This window comes from Brachycentrus maculatus, unplaced genomic scaffold, assembly GCF_059751285.1.
Source record: "Brachycentrus maculatus isolate JH-2025_06_01 unplaced genomic scaffold, ASM5975128v1 h1tg000049l, whole genome shotgun sequence".
Taxonomy (NCBI): domain Eukaryota; kingdom Metazoa; phylum Arthropoda; class Insecta; order Trichoptera; family Brachycentridae; genus Brachycentrus; species Brachycentrus maculatus.
In genome coordinates this window covers 339,035-355,384 of record NW_028280803.1, presented here as the reverse complement: position 1 = coordinate 355,384, position 16,350 = coordinate 339,035, and the positions used below count along the sequence as shown (strand labels likewise).

Here is a 16,350-nt window from a genome sequence, read left to right as displayed (position 1 = left end):
TATCTCTACATTATTTTGACGCAGTGCCATTCTGCTGTCTACTATCATAGTGTAATAGCTAGGGGGTTTGGCTTTCATGTAGGTTTCAGCAGTGGCGTGCACAGAGAATTAAATAGTGTAGGCAGTAGAGGTAGGTAGTAAGGTAAGCTGGTACTTCTTACTAGGGTAGGCAGTAGAGGTAGGTAGTAAGCTAAGCTGGTATTACTTAGTAAGGTAGGGAAGGTACTGGTTGCATTTTTATGTCACATGGGTGAGTTAGGATAAGCACTGCTTTTCTGTCTATATGGGAGGCAAGTCCCTGGGTTTTAGGTTCGATTCCCACAGGGATAATATAAATGTAAGAGATTTTTCACTAAAAAGTTTATTAAGCATAAAGTTAAAACATTCTGTTGGCCTGTGCAGTGCCATATGCAGCACCAGATAAGGGCCAGAAGAGTAAACAACATTGCCGTTGTCTCGTAAAAGATTATGTATATCAATGTTCTAAAATATATCTTACATATACCTATCATTATGGTGACTGGAGATTTAGATTATAAACAACTTTATAAACTTAAATAAAGACAAAAGAAATGAGTAGTTCATATTCAATATTTTTAATTGTTAATCTTGCTTATTATCATACTATCTCTAATATATATCAGATATCACATAAGTATGTATCATAAATAATCACACAATGGAGTATTTTATTGTATACCGGATACCTGTATCAAAACAACAAAATAGTCATGACTTGAAAGAACATCTTTCTTTTAAACCCTCTTTGTCAAACACTATACAACAAAATAAAAAATTCCAGGAAAAAACCAACAACAAAAAAACAGCTAATCTACACATTAAAAAACAGCTAATCTACACAATACACACACGGCGCTGTGGCGTATTTGAGTAGACGCTCGCTCGCGAAACTGGCAACACAGTTCAATTCCCGCCAAGTGCAAAATAAATCCAAGATTTATTTTCAATTGATTCGGGTGTTTGTGATATATTTTTCACATTTACCTTCCCTATCCTTACTACCCTACCTGCACACAAGACTCTAATAGGGGCTTTGATATTATTCCTTTGAAATGAAAAATACATACAGAATTAAATGTAATCAATGTTAAAATATATGTTAAAACAAAATATTAGTGTAATATGGTATAATGATTAAAGAAAACACTTGTTTTTTACCACTTGAGTTTTATTAAAGACTACATGTTTCAGAAGTTAAACTTCCATCATTCAGGTCTGTATAATAAATAATGTATAATGTATAATAATGTACATATAATGTCTGTATAATGTATAATAATGTATAATGTCTGTATAATGTTATTATACAGACCTGAATGATGGAAGTTTAACTTCTGAAACATGTAGTCTTTAATAAAACTCAAGTGGTAAAAAACAAGTGTTTTCTTTAATCATTGTAACATGTCTTACCATAAAGTTAATGCCGAAACAATAAATATAATATGGTAGATATTTTTTGCTGACTCAGCAAACAGTAAGTCCATCTTTGTAATGGTTAGCATGTTTGTCTACCATGCTAAAAGTCCCGGACTCAATTCCCAGAAGGGTCAGATAAATGCAAAAAATTATTCATTCTTATTCTTTATTTCTGAAGTGTAAGACTAATCACCGTGGCATAGAATAACTGATAATCAGTCTAACATTGCATAACTTTGATGCAATGCCCTATGCACCATTGGGTGGGATAAGGACAAGAAAAAAATACATTTACTCTAAAAAACCGTGATTATACCCTATTCACAAACTACCTTGTTAATATAAGCATATTTTCATTTTTCAATCAGTGGTCAATGATTACTCATTTTAAATTAAATATTAATATGTATAGTAATTTAAAACAGTAATTTCAAAAATTATTAAATGAACTACTAAGTGAGTGCACCTTATTTCACGTTATAATAATAATTTCAAATAAAAAAACAATTAAAGATATGAATATTTTTATTATTAAAATAAACAGAAAATATTTTATGTTGAAATATACATATTTAATACTTTTATCAAGCCTTAGAGGTAACTTTGCAATAAATATATTTTTATCAAAACATTAAATAGAGAATATATTATGAAATACTTGTGCGTTTTCAACTGGAACACAATTTAGCAGTACATATTGTAGATAACATTTGAGGCACTTTAGTGGATTTAGAAACCGGTAATCACAGAGATGTTACATGATACGTTATTGGCATCATTTGGGGAATAACTTTACACACTAACTTGCGAATATAACATTCTCTTAATTCAATTTTAAAATTAATGGACCAATGAGGATCAACTCACTTTATCTCGGAAGTTAGATTTCAATTAAGCCAATTTAAAAAATATATATTTCGGAATCCTTTTTCAAACTTGGTGTAGGGAATATTACATGTTTATTTAAATGCTATCACAATTTAGAAAGTCAACAAGACTTAGATTATTATTGTCAATTTAAAGATTTATCACTTTTTGGTCAATAAATAATCTAATAATTACAAAATAATGAATATAAAAGGTATAGTAATCTTCACAATTGGGAGGAATATTTTTCAATGCATTGGAACAGAAGTCGTAGCGATCGCGGCAACAGAAGATGACGTAGAATCGCCGGAGCTGCTCGGAGAGGCCCACCAGATGATAAGTCCGAGGAAAACAATTCCAATAACAACAATAATAATCATCATCTTTACATTTTTCCACCAATATTTCCTTTTAAGTTTCCCGGCTTGCTGCTCGAAGATAGAAGCACCGTTCTGTAGAGCGTCCGCACGATCATCGAGCTCGGATAACTTTTGATCGCGCTCCAATACTTTCTGCACATTGACACGCATTATCCCGACAACTTCATTAACTTGATCTTGGGTTTGTTGCAATTTTTTATTTTCCGGAGTCACTCTCGGCGCAGAACTGCCACCTTGATCTTCCATTTTGATCGTTTACTTGATATGTAATAACTTTAAAATAAATGTTTTTCAATTAGGAAGGCACTTCAAGCAGTTACGAACTGGAAAAATATGTCTGATAAAATAGAATGACACATTCAACAGGTACACAGCGTAAAATGGCGGCGCCGCCCGATGATGTAATGTTACCAGAATGTTAATTTCTTAGTGACGTACTCAAAAACTCGTGACATCATCCATATAAGTAGCTACCTAGAGGGAAATTGATTTCTATGCCCGCAAATTCTCGTTTTCCTCTTTTGGAATTCCAAATGCGTGATTTCTAAACAAAACTTATTACCGAACACACAATTATTTTTTATCGACCGTAAACGAATATTCTGAAATGGGAATTTTCACAATTTTGGAATTCCAAAATAAAAAACTACCACCCGAAAATATAAAACAATATCGTAATTCGCATGTGCTGGCCAACTTGTAGATTTTGTGATTTTTTTTAAGGAAAGCATTTATTCGAAATATTAACACTACCTTATTTCTTATTTAAACTTTGATTTCTGTCCACTAGTATGAATGAGGGTGATCAGTTCCACCTACCACATTTTTAATTCCAGGAATTGTATATTTAATAGAAAAGAGATGACGTAAGTAAAGGAGTTTAAAGTTAATACATTACTGCTACATATATGAGAAAATAAATAGGTGACAAATAGTTGGAAAAAATATTAGTATCAATAATAATAATAATTAATAAAACCCTTATCCATACCCCAATGGTGCATAGGGCACTGCTTCATATGAACACAGTGTTATCTTGATCGTTTACACACGAAGGAAAGGTGATCAGCCCTCCGCTTCAGGTACCAGTCCAGGGTAATATTGAATAAATATTACAGTGAAAAAATCACTTATATTTATTTGACCCCCCTGGGAATCGAACCCGGGACCTCCAGAATGGTAGCCGAGCGTGCTGACCATTACACTTTAGAGGCGGACAAAAAAGTATCAATAGTAAAGATATTCAGGGTTGCTTACCGATATTCATACAAACTTATGAAAGCTATCGTAAATGTGTACGAGCTTCTGAAGGAGAATTTGTTAAGTCCACTCTTTCATTTTTTTTATTACCTAATCTTTTTTTTTATCAAATAATGTATTTGATATAAAAATGTATCTACTACCTACCCCGTGTTCGTCCAATTGAAAAAAATAAGTATGTTGCTACCTTGCTCATAACATCACTAGCGATTAATATCCCTAATGTCAAAATAAATCCCATTTTGTCTAAGCAGGTCGGATTTTTATGGATATTTGCGCGTCTATTTATTTTTTTATTCGATTTTACGTAACTCGCTTTCTACACTGAATTATTTGAAATAACACAAAGAGAAATAAATACTTAAGAAATCAAATTAATATCCCTTCCATAAAATAAGAATCCACCAGGATGTTGGGTGTTACAAGATTTCTTAGAAATATCTCTAATAAAGTAAGTTTTGGAATATTTTTAACGTAGTTTGTTTTAAAATATACATAAAATGTAGTATATTCTTACCAGAGTTGATTGGAAAGTTCCAAATCTTGATCATCGCCACCTTCTCAAACCCCAGTTGGATTTCTAATCCTCAAACTATTACATATATTGTTTTTATATTTTGCTTTTATATCATTGCATCCTCCCAAGTCAGATCCGCGTCCCAAAGTTCTGACGAGAACTGCTGACGAATTGTCAGCAGTGGTCGTCCTGGGCGGCTCAAACTTGATGCCTTGTAAAAGAGGCAAGCTTGATTAAGGCTCTCAGGAGGTATGCGGAGTACATGGCCAAGCCAACTGAACCACCTTTTCCTTACGACAGTTGTGACCAAAATTTGCTGCGTCCTACGCCTTATCTCTTCATTCCTCACAAAGTCAAACCACCGCACTCCTAAAATTCTCCGCAGACACGTATTCTCAAAGCTTAGTACACGGCTGCTCTGGGCCCTTGTAAGGTGCCATGTTTCACAGCCGTATAAGAGAACAGGAGCAATGCAGGCATTGCTAAAACATTTAGGATGGGTATTTTTTACACCTGCGGACCATTGAAAATGTAATTCCTACTTTTCTGACTTTGAAATGAGGCCGGCGCAGAAGGTAAAAATCCCCTTCCCATCCTTAACACATTAACGACTGGTCCCGCATTTGCGCGGAAATTTGAACTGACCGCTAAGGACCAGTCCCGCATTTGCGCGGGTTTATAAGTAGTCAAACTCAATGGCATCTATTGAGTAAATCAAGACATTTGTTCATTAGAATATAAATTCACGCTACTTAATCCTTTCAGGAAAAATGGTTACTTCTGCTAACCACAAATTTAAAATAATTGGCAAAGTGCCTACAGGTTTCTAGTTAAAACCATAGTGCAATATGTGTTGCCTATGTAACAGAAATAGTGCTTGTATAGAATTCATGTTGGTATTATTGTCTTGGAGCTTATTTCAGACTTTTATCGTGGCGATATGCACATGTCGTGATATTTATAGGTTATCTGTATCTTAGTTTATTAATTTTGTAAGGTTATTGATCGAAATAAACAAAATTACAAGTGAGTTAGTCATAATAATATTAAAAATAAGTAGTGCTACATATTACCTCATATTTTCAAGAATAAATGCTTTTATTTATACTTTATAAAACATGGTCTTTATTGGTAACTACCAGGCACACAATGTGTATTTTTAATTTTGTTGAGGGATAAATATTGTATCAATCTGTGTGCACAATTTTCAGTAAATTTTCAGTTACTGTATACACTTATTTGTAAATAATTTCTAGAAATAAAAATGTGTTAAGTAAAACATTTTTTATTCTGTCATCAAAGGGTTAAAAAGGTTTGTGTCATGGTTATGAGTTGATTTCATGAAAATTTGTATCTCATTTCTAAAATTTTATGACTATGAAATTTTACTTGGATTTGATACTTTTCAAATCTTATCTTGAGTGTCTGTGATTTTTTTATGGTCCGACCGAATTTGTTCCGATAGAATTTCTGAAATAATTAGATATAATAATAATAATAAGCTGTAAGAGGTCCTCGGGTTATGCAAATGGTCGTGAGTGATTCTGAAGATGATTCTGCCGGAGATGTTGATGATATGGACTGGTCAGACACCGACACTCCACGAAACAATCAGAGCTTTTGTGGAACTCAAGGAGTTAAAAAAGTTCCAGAAAACTCTGTAGATGGTTTTGTCTCTATGTTTATTACAGTTTATTACTATAGAATCAACATCACACACACACACACACACACATTCATTCATTCATTTGCCAGATTTACACTAAATATTTTGTACTAATCTTTATGTTTCTGTGGTTAACTATAATTGGCTTGTTTAATGTATATCTTTTAATTGTTTTGTTTTACATATCGCTCACTCCTTTCAAGAAAGTCATAAATCGAAAATCGTCAATTTTCAGTTGTGCATGTTTTCGGAATGCCCAGAAAATGTACTATATTACAGCAAAAGTGGCATATTTTTAACTTAATATTTACCCGCTACAGGGTAGAAAGTGTTATTTTTGCATTTTGAAGAAAAGGTATTGTTTAATTATTTTTTTAAATATTATAAATATTTTTCAGATTGGAAAAGAACCTTCAGGTTTTACCTAAAAAGATCTGATGCTCAGTAAAAAGTTCAAAAAGTGGCTTGATGTTTATTTTTAATACATTGTATTATATTTTTAAACTTTAAAAACGTTCTCCTGAAAAATCAAGTATTTTGATTTATGACGTTCTTTAAAGGAGTGAGCGATATGTATTCATATTTGGGTTTAATTGAAATTTTGCCTCTTATCTTTCTTTAAGTATTTAGAAAAATTTTATTTGCAAGAACCTGTTGGCACTAAAGATTTTATAAACCTTAATAATAAATCATAAATACCCCTAAAGAAAATAAGCAATTCAAATACTGAAAATAGTCGAGTCTTTATAAAAAAAAAAAATAAAGTGCTCTCAAACATTTTTTTTTCATTTCTGTCATAAATATGAAAATGAATTTATGTCGGTGCTACAAGCATTCAAAAAGACATTAAATTTAATAGTGCGTTTTTTTATTTACGTTAACCTAAACCTGTTGTTAACAACAGGTTTAGGTTAACGTAAATAAAAAATAATAAAAAAATAGATGAAAAGTGTTTTTTGTTGTTTATTTCAGGAATGCATCTTTTCAAATGTAGTAATGCGAAGCTATTGTGATAAAATTGTTCATTATGACGACTCCATGGAGCCTGTCATCCCCGTGTACAACATCAATAGAAATGAGACCTTAGAGAAGAGGAAAGCAAGGTATTAATTTTTTTCTATAAAATATTATTCTTCAAGGGACTCATATTCATCTTCTTCAAACCCATATCCACACCCGATGGTGCATAGGGCACTGCATCATATAAACGCAGTGCTATCTTGATCGTTAACACATAAAGGAAAGGTGATCAGCCAACTGACACACGCTAGTACGGGTATGGAAACCTCGAGTGCCATGCCATTATATGCAATTTCAACCATATGTGTGTTTTTGGCAAAAATACCAATTAGGTACTTAATCATTTAACTAGTGTCATAAATGTAATCCAATCCCATCGGCGCATCGCTCCAGTTTACTGCTTTTTTTTTTTGGGGTCTAGGGATCTTGCATCCCTTATGTCTCTGCGACCATATTAGGTCTATTGTGACCTCCCTTTGTATTACAGCTCACTGCCAAGACCTACATGAGTCATGTAACTCACAACCTGTCTTGGTGGTAGGAGCTTCACCTTCTCGGAGTCCAGTAGAGGTCCTCCAAGGATGTGACTTCGTTTGTGAGCGAGTGCATCACAATTGTAAAGAATGTGGATTGGCGTTTCGTCATCCTCCATACAAAATCTGCATACTGGGGTGTCATGAAGTGAGATTTTTATCATGTGTTTCCTCAGTCTGCTGTGTCCTGTCAAGGTTCTGGTTAGGATCCTTATTTGTTTTTTGCTAAGCTTTAGAGCTTCTGTGGTGAATTTCCGCGAGTACCCTGTGACCCTGTGATGTGAGTTTATTGCTTGGTCAGATTTTATTGCTAAGGGTATTTTTTTTTGTTTTTAAATGACCGACACATTAGCAGTTTTAAGATTGTTTTCGGCGATATTCATACACAGTATGCCCAAGAAGTAGCTCGTGTTAATAGTGAATAAACGTATGAAAAAAATTATTAACTAAAATTTCAATGAATCTTTCCTCATTACATCCGAGATCTCGCTGTTTTCGTGATCGTAATAAACGAGTTTGACTGTATTTGTAATTTCAATATATATATATATATATATTAACTTATTTCCAGTTTGAACTGACCATTGATGTTAAATTTGTTATCAAAAACAGTTAAAATTCAAATCATATAATCAACTAGTTATAACTCACTAAATACTTTGTTACTTTTGGTTATGTTCTTATTTTAATCTAATTTATTATATAATAACCTTTAGGCAGTGTTTCCCAATTAGTGGTATGCGAAGTTAGATCAATGGGGTATGTGCTGCAATCTCTAAGATTATCATTACTAAGATAATATTAACAGTTATCACATTAAACTGATTTTCACCATCATTAAAACTGTATTTTGACGGTAAAAAATGTATTTTTTAATTTTATAATTTTTAATATAATAATTTTAATATAATAACCTCGCAATAAGGGGTTCGCATATTTGAAGTCTTTCTTAAAGTGGTACACAAGAAAAAGTAATTGGGAACAACTCGGCTGTCCAAACTTAAAACACAGTAAGGGACATTTTTTTGTAGCACTTTTTTTTTGTATTTTGGACTAAGTAGATTCTACTTAGTCCAAAAATGCAAAAAAAAACGTATTACAAAAAATGTCCCTTACTGTGTTTTGAGTTTGGACAGCCGAACTGCTAATAGGGTCTTTTGATAAATACCCTCAGTCTTTGACGATTGTTTACACCAAGCTGTTGGAGATTCCGCTGTCATATTTGACAGTTGCGTTACTGGTTTATGTTGCCATTTAATTTACAATATTTTGAGTGTGTCCAAATACTTGTTCACAAAATCTGGGTTATCTCCAATTACAGGCGTTATTTTCATATTATTTTTTGACATCTCATCAAAGATGAAGAAGAATATGGAAGTCTGGGCATTTACGGGGCTGACGACCGTCATAGGCTGGTTTAAGTGATCACTTTACACACGTGTAACGTTCACCAATTCTACCCATTATTGACAAGCACACTACTCAAATTCTTGGAAGTTCCATATAGATGAACCAATTTTGAAACATTGTTCTTGAATCACTAGAACTTCACTAGAGACATCTAATTTAATTGCTATTTAATTATGGAAAGTTTTGTGATTCAAATATGCATAGGAGTTATTAAAACTCATCATCAAAAATCAGTACTCTCTCGGCCAAAAATTGTCTTCAGTGAAGTATTTAATGGGATTTAACCTTTGATGAATTTTACTTTATGTCAATTTTAAAAATTAAAAAAGTATCTATAACGATATAGTGTGTACTAATGCCACATTGAAAATGTATTAATATACATACAAAAAATCTTGATAAATAAGTTTTTAATTCATACATTTAAGTCTTGGCGCCGGCCATATAAAATTCTAAATTCTACATGTATGTTTTTAAAATCTCTCTCAAGTGTCTTCTCTCCCAATTTCTTAGTAAAAATATTACACATGTTCCTATACTACATTACAGATCATCTGTTATCTTCTGCGCAATATATGATTTTCATGTGTATGTGTTTTGTTTTTTATGCTATTAAAAATGTGATAAGAATTTTTATATTCTCATAACTTGGTACGCAATGATAAAATTTATATACCTTTATTTTTTATTTGTACAGTAGCTGGATTACATTACCGTGATTGCTTTTTATAAAAGACAAACTTAACTGGTCAAAACGAAGTATTAAAATATTATAAATATTTCTGGCAAATGCCAAAAATATCATTAACACATATTTAAAAATCGTAGTATGTATGCGTTAATGATTTGGAAGAATGTCACTTTCATTAATAAAGGTCTCAGCTATTTTTATGGATATGGAACCCTGTTTGATTAGGGCAAGTTGTTAGTTTTGCCTCGTAAATATAAAATAAATAAATATAGAGAGAAAAAATAATACCACCCAACATTATAACACATTTTAATCACTAGTAATTAATGAATGTGTAATATTGCACCTTCAAAATATTCAGATATTTTAATCACTCTACCTGCAGTTCTTACATAGGTCAAGAATTATATAGAATTAAATATAACTTTTCATATTAACATTTTCACTGCCTTTAAAAAATGTGATTTCTTTAAAAACTGCCAGATTTTTTTTCTTGTTTCTAGAAATGTCTTTAATTTTTTTGTAAAAAAAAAATTGTGGTTGTGTTTGCCCATTTATACCTATCACACGGATCCGTGTATCCAACTCTCGCCAGCAGTGCCCGCAATATACTAACGCGTTTGTATGTTCATGTGCCCTATCACGGATCCGTGTAGTGGGCACCATGCGCTAAACGCATGATACACGGATCCGTGTAGTAGGGATGCAAAGTGTTAAGGAAAAACACAGTGTATACAATAGTATGACCACTCTATGTCTGTTGTTTATAATGCATAATGATCATTACTAATTTATCTTTAAAGTAATTAAGGAGTTTTTATCATAATATGGCCTGATTTATAATTATGTATCTACTTAATTATCACTGCATTCCGACAATTAAAAATATATACATCTAATCTCTTAATATCTATCAAAAAAGCTGAGTAATATGAAATAAACACTTTTGCAAGCAAACTATCTCTGTGGACCATTTGGTTCTGTGGAAAACAAATAAGAATTAAGTATGTTTTCGATCCTTCTATAAAAATGTCGTTAATTAAGTCATTTTTATTGATTTTAAAAATAGAAATTAAAAACATAGGAGAATATGCATAATGGCAATTTTTTTTAACCTATAGATTTTAACCAAGTTATAGGGCCTACCTGCCATACCATAGAAATATAACCTCAGACAAATGCTAAATTTTATCATGAAACTATTCGCTCGCAACTTACTGGTATTTTTCTTTATAAAAAAGAGAAATATTTGTGTTTTTATTATTTACAAAAATACTTCAATTTAAAACTATTTCTGTGAGCCTAAGCGGCTTATTATTAGAAATAGGTATCCAAATGTGATAGAGTGGGTTCGAACTAAGAAACTCTGGCTCAAGAGTCCACGACACTAACCATGGGACCACAACCCGACACAAATTTAACTAGTGGTTTTATTTTAGTTATGCCTTGCAAATTAATAATACCCTTCTAATTATTGTTGTTTTGCAATTTAAATGTGTACAAAATATTGACAGACTCTGATTCCCTAATAGCGCTAGACATTAACTTGAAATGGCCGGTCAAAATAAGTCAATAGGTAAGGAATGGCCAAGAGTCAATGTTTGTTTGATTTTGAACCTCCCATTGGCAAAAAATGGAGAGAGAAAAACAGTTTTAAGGGTGTCCCTTTTAAGTCAAACTTGCTTTTTGCTTGGCTAATGACTTTTTTTATCTTACAGATTGTTGTACCAGTCCCGTAAACGTGGTATGCTCGAGAATGATTTGCTTTTGAGTACATTTGCCGCTAAATACCTGAAAACAATGAACGAAGAGGACACGCTGCTTTACGACCGTCTCATAAACCTCCCTTCAAACGACTGGGATATCTACTACTGGGCGGTGGGGAACAAACCTACCCCTCCCGAATACGACAACAAGATTATGAACTTGTTCAAGGAGCACGTACAAAACAAAGAAAAGCTATCGAGGATTCGTCAACCCAACCTTTATTAATTATTTCATATATTTCGCTATTTATTCAAGATGCAATAGATGTCTGGTTTCTCACCAAAACTGTCTAATTTATTCTTCTTTTGCGTCATTATCTCCACTGCCGAAAGTGACCTTCCTCTCTCCTTTTAAAAACCCCGTGTATTGTTGTCCTCCTCTCCCGACACTCCCGTACACATCGCTCAAACCCCTGGTAAACCTATAGCAGCCAATCCATCTAGTGGGACCTTTGACCCCTCCTATGACCATTAACTTTTCAAGGCTGTTATCATTTCTTCTGGCGATGTGTCCGAAAAACTGAAGAGTTATCATTTCTTCTGGCAAAGTGTCCGAAAAAGTGAAGTCTCATTTCAAACAGATGGAGAATAGTATGTCAACTATATTTTACTTGTTTGAGGTCGAAATATTTGTCTTTCTCGTGGTCAAGAAAATTTGAAGCATACATCTCCATTCCACATATTCAAGGCATCGATTCTTCTATGTTTAATGGGTTTTTCATGTTTTTACATGACTTTTTATAGCCTTACAAGCTGTTCCTATCCCTCCCAATTTTATCCAACCTGGTCACGGCATTCATAGTCATTGGGACTTGTTATTTGATTTCATTTTCACATTCTCCGCTGAGTGAAAATAAACTTGTTCAGTCTCTATGATGGACAAGGCATTTGTCTGTTGCAGTTGGCTGCGTCTGTCAATGATCATTACTTAAGTTTCGATTTTGTTTTTCTGAATTATTTAAATGATTTAAATATACAGATTTGTACAGAAAACTAGTTGATTATATTATTATTATAATTGCATGTACAGTGTTGTGTCCTTTTATTTTCGCTTGGTAATCTGATCAACTCGCTATCCATCACATCTAACTATTGTAATACCTGTAAAGTATTGTAGCAATTTGTAATATGTATATTGTAGACAGTACAATTAAATTGTGAAGCTTAGGTAACACATTGTGATAATTCTAAATGTCTAACTTTTTTGTTGTTGCATTTTTTGTTTCTAAAAAAAACGTTTTTTATGTTTTATATTATGGTTCAATAAATACTGAATTTTTATTTTAAAATAATATGTAGTCAAATCTTAGTAGGAATAAATGTATTATGAGAATATTTTCAGTGTTCATTTCTATTGCGGTTTTTTTTGTTTGTTGTTTTATATATATTTTTTATATTTATATATCAGTTGAATATGAAATATAAGCATACTTTATTATTTTTAAAGTTATATTTATATAACTATATTTATAGTTATATAAGTTTTGATATCTTGGAAGTGGTCTCGCTGGTCATCAAGCCAACAGCCTAACCACTCTAAAGGCAAACGCAGCATAGGAAAAAGACGTATATCCTGCTTAAAAAACTTGTGAGCGTGGTTCCACTGTAGCACTGAGTGGCTGTTTAGAGCGGCTACAGACAATGTTAAGTTCTCAAAAATTCTGTCTGTTGCCAAAGTTGATATTGTCCCTTCTAAAGGAAATTGTACATTCTGTATGATATTTTCTTACAGCCACCAACCATATTTCATTCAGCATATCGAAAACCTTGTAAAATGAAGTGTTGTTTATTTGTACATTCATCTTTCAAACATAGTAGGAGCCGAGATAAAAGGGTTTAATGTCACGCAAGTGTTTATTTCTATGTTCATCCTTAAACTTGGAACTTCATTATCATTGCACCAGCTTAGTTTAGAGTTAAATATGTAATAACAAGTATGGTTTGTTATATTGACCTCTAGTCATGATGCACTATTTCATCAATAAAAAAAAAAGAAAAAAAGGTAATAATTTGCCCATCGCCCTTTTAGATTTAAAAAAATATTTGCGTATATATTCAGTCAAATGAGTTTCGGGACTGTTCAAATAAAACAACACATCAATCACCTTCCAAGTTTATCGAGTCTTCCTCAAAATACGGTCCATTTGAAGTGATACACTTCTTCCAATGAATAATCTAATCATCCATACAATTTTTAAGTCATATTCGAGATTGTGTTAAGATCCTTTAGCAAATTTGATATATTCTAAATTGAGTTAAAATGGGTTCATCGAAGCGTCAGTTTAAACTTTAGGAGCAGGAAAAATCACATGGAACAAGTCTGGTAAATAAGGTTTGATAATATTTGTGACATTTTTGTTTTTAAAAAATTAGTTAAAATAATAGCTTTATGATATGGTGGCTTGTCATACGATGTCAATGAATTGTTTCTCTAAAGATCTGTTTTTTTTTTTACGAATGTCATCTCTTCAATTCATTACAACATTTTTGGAATAAAAATATATATTAAAAATAACAGTTTGAAAATTTTTAATTTTGAACTTTGTGTTGGTTTTATGGGTTTCAACTTATTTCACAAGCACCATTGCGATGATTACTGGCTAGTTTGCATATCATATTTGCAGACTCAAGTCTCATCAATTGTGATAATGTTTCCAATGAATGTAGAATGAGTCCAGAATGAAGTGCATTGTCAATGAGCTGAAAATCCTTTTTGAATTATTTGCACCATTCAAATGCTCTTATTTTGGATATAACAAACTTTCCAATGGCTTTATTTAAAATTTTCAACGCTTCAGAACAAGGAATTTCATTCGCTACCCAAAATTTTAAACAAATTACTTTATTTTTCTACAGTTGAAATCGCCACACACTACTGAACCGACTTATGTTTTCGACTCAAACAACAAATTAGTGACGGAATGTATATAGATTATACAATATAAAGAATTTTAATATTTTAATGATCAAATGATCTATATTTTATTTCTGCCCGATCTGTACATATATATTACTATGTTTTACAATAATGGCGCCACAAACATTACACTATGTTATTATTGTTACATATATATTTTTTTATTGGTTATTTTAAAAACCGGTTTTCTGTTAGATAATGGGACCAAATTATACATCATTACTGTTTAATTTTACTCAATATTGTTTTGATCAGATTTGTTTTTTGTTGTTCATGTAGCATTATTTTTATAATTATGTATTTGGCCATAGAATGGTTAACAAGTTTGGCTACCATGTATAAGATCCCAGATTCGATTCTGGCAGGTCCGATAATAATATTGAAGTGTTTTTACACTAGTATTTCATATTCCAGACTTATTTCCTCAATGTAATTCATTGCATTTTTTTGGTAATACATACTGTAATGATTAATATATAATACAATAATTTAAACATTGAATCGTTCTGTCCCCTACCTGCGTCCAATGGTGCATAGGGCACTGCATCAAATTAATGCGGTATTGACTTGTTCTTAATAATAATAATAATAATAATAAAACCCTTATCCGCACCCCAATGATGCATAGGGCACTGCGTCATATAAACGCAGTGTTATCTTGATCGTTTACACATATAGGAAAGGTGATCAGCCCTCCGCTTCAGGTACCAGTCCAAGGTAATAATATTGAATAAATATTACAGTGAAAAAATCACTTATATTTATTTTACCCCCCTTGGGAATCGAACCCGGGACCTCCAGAACGGTAGCCGAGCGTGCTGACCATTACACTACGGAGGCGGACTAAATATGTTCTTAATATGAAGGCATGTAATCAGTCCCGCTCTCCAGATTCTTAAGTATACCAGAATAATTTATTTTATGCGATCTAGATGACGGAAATGAAGGACATTACTGGTATATGGAAAGGATATAAAGAAAGATTATAATATTTTCAAATACTAAAAGGTGACAAATATTTGAATTTAAAAAAAGTTTATCTTCGAGATTCTTAAATGATTTTTCAACTCCAAAATGCAATACTAAGCAATTTCAACAGAACTTCAAATATTTGGGAATTAAATATTTCAATAAACTCCCCAAAGAAATTAAAAAAATAGAAGATATAAATTCTCAAGAAAAAAATTATGCCCATTACATATAAATCTGCAACAAAAAAAGACTATTATACCATTAATTATATAAAACATTAAACCATGAGTGTAAGTCCCTCTCCAAGTACAAGAGCTCAGTCTCTTTTTTGGAGAGGCGCAGCGAATATAAAACTAAAAGTTTGCCATATGTATAAATGTTTAGAAAATGTATTATGTTGTACTTTAAAATGTAACTATATGAATTTAAAATCTTTCAAAAATGATTTACAAAAACATATAAGGCAAAGTTTGCCTTTGATTACCATTTATTATTTCTTATTTTTACTTCTTATTTATATGTACAAACCCTGTAAGTTTATTTTTACTTCTTATTTATATGTACAAACCCTGTAAGCGAACTCCCTCTCTAAACACGAGCAATCTGCTCTCTTAGTGAGGTAGCACGTAAAAAAAAATAATAAAAAAATATGTAACTTTGTTGATTATTTTGCCATACAATGTATCTTTGATTAAAAATTTATAAATAAAAAATAAATAAAAAAATTAAATAAATAAAAATAATAATAAAATATTAGTGGATAAGAAAAGGAGAATAGCAGCAATGGCTAGAATACCCAGGATTGCATACCCTTGGGAAATTCCTACATAGTTAGTTTTATCCACTCTGGTTACTTGTGTGTTGTTTAGTAAATAAATAATTAAAATTAATGTATCCCAGTTTCTGGAAGGAAT

The 16,350-nt window shown here is 32.0% G+C and overlaps 2 protein-coding genes across 2 annotated transcripts; one reads left to right on the top strand and one right to left on the bottom strand.

Annotated features, from left to right (window-relative positions):
• Positions 1–1,944: 1,944 nt before the first annotated feature.
• LOC148312147 (synaptobrevin-1-like) lies at positions 1,945–3,069 on the bottom strand. The gene has a single exon (XM_088277748.1). It carries the CDS (start codon positions 2,928–2,930, stop codon positions 2,553–2,555), a length of 378 nt encoding a protein of 125 aa, XP_088133874.1. The 5' UTR covers positions 2,931–3,069; the 3' UTR covers positions 1,945–2,552.
• A 1,102-nt stretch (positions 3,070–4,171) lies between these two features.
• LOC148312146 (succinate dehydrogenase assembly factor 2-B, mitochondrial-like) lies at positions 4,172–13,548 on the top strand. Its single transcript, XM_088277671.1, has 3 exons — positions 4,172–4,395; positions 7,100–7,230; positions 11,500–13,548. Exons 1-3 carry the CDS (start codon positions 4,354–4,356, stop codon positions 11,771–11,773), a joined length of 447 nt encoding a protein of 148 aa, XP_088133797.1. The 5' UTR covers positions 4,172–4,353; the 3' UTR covers positions 11,774–13,548.
• The last annotated feature ends 2,802 nt before the right edge of the window (positions 13,549–16,350 follow it).